The 4,344-nt window shown below is 30.8% G+C and overlaps 1 protein-coding gene across 1 annotated transcript; it reads right to left on the bottom strand.

The window, feature by feature from the left end:
* Window positions 1-247: 247 nt before the first annotated feature.
* On the bottom strand, window positions 248-1,328 carry LOC107491951 (abscisic acid receptor PYL9). The gene is made up of 2 exons (XM_016112894.3): window positions 917-1,328; window positions 248-823 (listed from the first exon to the last, which is right to left on the bottom strand). The coding sequence occupies exons 1-2, from the start codon at window positions 1,244-1,246 to the stop codon at window positions 608-610; spliced, it is 546 nt and encodes a 181-aa protein (XP_015968380.1). The 5' UTR covers window positions 1,247-1,328; the 3' UTR covers window positions 248-607.
* Window positions 1,329-4,344: the final 3,016 nt, after the last annotated feature.

The raw sequence follows: 4,344 nt of genomic DNA, 5'->3' as shown, positions 1-4,344 counted from the left end.
ATCCAAATGTGTGGATGAAGATTTAAAGGTAGATTCATGAGATTTGCCTATTTACATTTCCCTTGGGATCTTTTTTGAAGGTAAATATGATAATTACTTTAGTCCCATCAGTTATGCACCTTCCACCCTAGTATTATGAATCAATTCTTTTTATCTTTTGCTTCGGTAGAACTCATAGGACTATTGATTATGAATTATGATACTATACTTTCAATAGGCAAAAGTGTAATCCATGAAGAGAAGAAGAGCAGAATCAAACTTTGGTGTTCTAAACATAAAACCCAAAGCAAGGAAAATGTATAATAGATAACCAGATATGTTACATAAACTACAATACTCATACAAAAGCAGCAACCAGCAAGGTTGAATACACTATCTCCCGCTATCCTCTAGCCACAGATACGAAACATTGAAGACTGCAGAGTGTGTTTTTCACTCCCAACAAAAATATTTACAAAGTAACACACACCACACCACCATTCACTAAAAGCAGCAAGAACATAGCAGAGAAAACCAACTAGCTAGTAGCTACTCCGATCAGAAAATCTCGTCCAACTCATGAATTGGGATGATCATGAACTGTACAAAGCCGGGTACCAAAATAGCCTTATTGGTTGATGAGATGATCGTAATCTTGCATAGCCATCCTCTCAGAAACCGTAGCTAAGGAGCTTAGGTTGCACCTGATGAGAGCCTCCACAAAGTAACAAGTCTCATCAACGGTGTTCCCATCCGGCACATCGACGACGAAGGATTCTATCACCATCGTTCCCGGTCTTCCCTCGATGACCTCCGGATGGACAGTAATCAGGGAGGAGTAGTTCTGCAAATTCCAGAAAACAAACATGAAGAGGTTAGCATTGGTTCAGGGTATGATGATGATGGAACAAGTAAGTAATAGGAAAAGTGAATATACGTTGAGTCTATGGTCACCACCAACGATGGTGACACCAAGAATACGTTGGTGATCGTCGAGTTGTTCCAAGCGCTCGGTGCTGGTGGTGGCAGGGAGGCCGGATTTAACGTTGACTTGTCTGAGGGAACCAACAGCAAGGTCGCCTTGACCTTGAGGGTGTACGGTACACCTGCTAACAAAAGGTTTATACTTCTGCGGCTGGTCGAATCTTCGAACAAGAGACCAGACCAGAGGAGCAGGGGCCTTGATGTGCTTGACCAGAGCAGAACTGCACTGCTGAGGCAGAGGCTGATGCCTATTATGATGCATCCTAATATATTCACTCTCCATGTCAAGTGAAGTGAAGAGAAGGAAAGAAGGGATAAGCTTAGGAAGCTCTGCTACTCACAAAAACTAAAAACTACTCTGCACTTGGTAATTTTTTATGTTTTTTTAAATGGTTTAATTATTCTGGTAGTCTCTATTCTCTATTATTTCGTAAAATATTCAATAAGGCATTTATATTTTTTTTCTTTTAATTGGATCCTTGTACCAATTTCTTTTCAATTAAGTCTCTCTTAACAATAATTGGTTTAATTATATAGGAATCCAATTAAAAAAAAATATTAGTGCAGGAATTCAAATAAAAAAAGTATAAGGACCAAATTAAAAATAAAATTTGGTACAAGAATTCAATTAAAAAGAAAAAATATAGAGACCTAATTAAAAATTTCGCAAAACTATAAGGACCAACATAATAATTAAACCTTTTTAAATTTTTGAAAAATTACAAATTAGAGAATCTGATTCCTGTATTTTAAAATTTTTAATTTTTTTGAAATAGAAATTGAACAGTTCAATTTAAAAATTAAAATGTCTAATTTTTGTATTTTATCGTCCAATTATTTTTATTCCTTTTAGAAATTAGAAGGTCTGAAGTCTTTACTCAAAATTAAATTATTATATTTGAGATTAATATTCTAATTTTCTATAATTCAAAAAAATATTATTTTCAATCCAATATCAAAATAAAAAGTATCATATCTTTTCCTCTCAGTACTACAAAATATAAGAAAAATGTTAGACAAATAAACTATTTTTATAATTAAGTTTAATTAAATTTTTTATATATTTCTTTTTTTTCTTCTTTTTTCAACTAAAATTCTAAATTACCAATTCTTAAGTTATTGAACTAATTTAACTAAAATGATTTGGTCATGCGTAAATATAAATATATTGTTAGAAGCCAATACTTTTAGTGAAAAGACTAGAAAATTGGTTAGCGTTGGTTTAGATATAATACAAATAGAGCTGAAAAATGTTGGTTTATTTAACTTATTATATAGTAATCTTTAAAAATTTAAGATGATCATATCCTACTTTCTTTTTTGCTCATTATTGTTGTGCTAATTTTTTATTGTTATTATTTAAAGAGTAATGTTTTGGTTAGAATTTTTATTTTTTGGACACTTTTAAGTATTATTCTTTTTACTAAATAAACGAATTTGAATTCCATTCTTTAGTTAAGAAAATTAGTTAAATATGTAATCTAAACCAAATAAAGCTAACAAAAAGTGATTAGTGACATTTTGTTTGATTCATATCTAAAGGAACAAAGGTTGGGCAAGTGGATTTATAGCTATATTATATTATTATATGTTACAACTTGCATCCTTGGATTAGAATAGATGCCACCACTTGACAAACTATAGGAAACATATGTGTATGGCGCATTATCAAATACCCTCCACTTAGAGATAGTAGAAAGAAAAATAATAATAATAAAATAAAATAAGAACCCAACTTTCCCAGCTTCAGTTGCATTGAGTTACGAATGTGATTGTGACCGAAACTTTAGGGCACGATAAATTTTAAAATGTTAGATTTAATAGTATTTTATATAGTTTTTTAAAGTGTTTGAAAATGTTCTAAATGATTTTAGAACATTTTAGAATGTTTTAAAAAATTTTAAAAAAATTTTAAAAAATTTTAAAAAGTCATAGAGTATTTTAAAATAATATAAATATATATAAAAATATAAATAATAGTATAGAATAATCTAAAAGTATTTAGAGAAATGTAATAGAATAGATATTTATAATAAATGTTTTAAATGATTAATTTAGACCATTAATTAAATTTAATTTTAATTATTTATTGAGGAAGTGAATGACTATAAATAAAAGTAATTGTTAGAATTTAAAAAAATAAATTATTTATAAGTTATAACAAATATTTTTTTTTACTAAAATTTTATTTCTCTTGTGTTCTTAATTTTTTTACTAAATACTGAAAGTAGGCTGATTTACTTGAAATGTGTTGAAGGGTTGTATCAAAAAACTGTGACAGTTGGATGAGAATTCACCCAATAATAATACAAAGGCTAAAAGTCAACCAAATTGCTACTAAATTTCCATGGAAAATTACATTTTAACTGCAACCCCTCCATATACTGGTTTACATGTCCAATGAATGCGGTTGAACCTGGCACGATATAACCCGCTGCACAAAAAGCGTAATGTGTGAATTTCATTATAAGTAGCGTGCCTTATCTGTTTCAAATCAATTGGGCAATTGGTGCCTCTTTGTCTGCGACAAAATAATTGCATAAAACGTCCTTTATGCCACTATGCAAAACCACGTGCAATACAACCCAATTTTCCTCATGAATCACTCTCCAAACCTTAGATTAAACACTTGCAATCTTTGCACGCGTTAAAATTTGTCATTAACATGGTTTAAGCCAGTGATGCTGATTTAATATGTCCCTCTAATCTCTATATGGATAAGTATGTTTATTTTAGAAGAAAAATAGCATTTTCCTGATTAATAATGTATTAGCATCAAAGTCGTTACCGGTGAGAGGTGTGAGATATTTTCAAAAAAGGATCGATTTTTCAAAATCTGAGCATTTGGTTGGATGAATTCCAAAAGTTTATCCTCCGCAAATGAAGCTTATTACTCTTTATGTTTGATACTATTTAATAAATAAAATTAAAGCCGCTTTTTTGCCATAAACCAATGAGAGGAAAAAGATAAATTAAAAGGGCAATTATATAAGAGAGAAAGAAAAATATGTGAATGGTACGAAGTATATGAACTGAAATCCTTATCCTGTGTCCAACGAATTGTTGGACCACACCAACCACTTTCAGTGTTGTTCTTGAGCTGCAGAGAATTTAACAAATATTTTCGGAACACGTTGCACAATGGTCACATCAATATGGGACAGGTGTTCGTTTCTGGTAGGTCAAATAACATGGTAGGGTTCATCATGATATGATATTTGGGTCTTCTCTTTAACATTATAGGAACCCATGTTTAGCCATCATGGGCAATTTGATCTTCTAGAGAATCCTAGCACATAGCATCTATGATTTGATGTTTTCATCTACTCTCTATTTGAAATTTTCATTTTACCAGCATGTAATTACCTTACTTATAACTAC

The sequence above is a fragment of the Arachis duranensis genome, chromosome 6 (assembly GCF_000817695.3).
Source record: "Arachis duranensis cultivar V14167 chromosome 6, aradu.V14167.gnm2.J7QH, whole genome shotgun sequence".
Taxonomy (NCBI): domain Eukaryota; kingdom Viridiplantae; phylum Streptophyta; class Magnoliopsida; order Fabales; family Fabaceae; genus Arachis; species Arachis duranensis.
This window is presented reverse-complemented; position numbering and strand designations above follow the sequence as displayed.

Excerpts from the sequence above, each read along its gene's own strand:
- LOC107491951 (XM_016112894.3), bottom strand. The coding sequence starts at position 1,246 with ATGGAGAGTGAATATATTAGGATGCATCATAATAGGCATCAGCCTCTG. Across the intron at positions 824-916 it reads GTGGTGACCATAGACTCAAC|AACTACTCCTCCCTGATTAC; the intron begins GTATATTCACTT and ends TGGAATTTGCAG.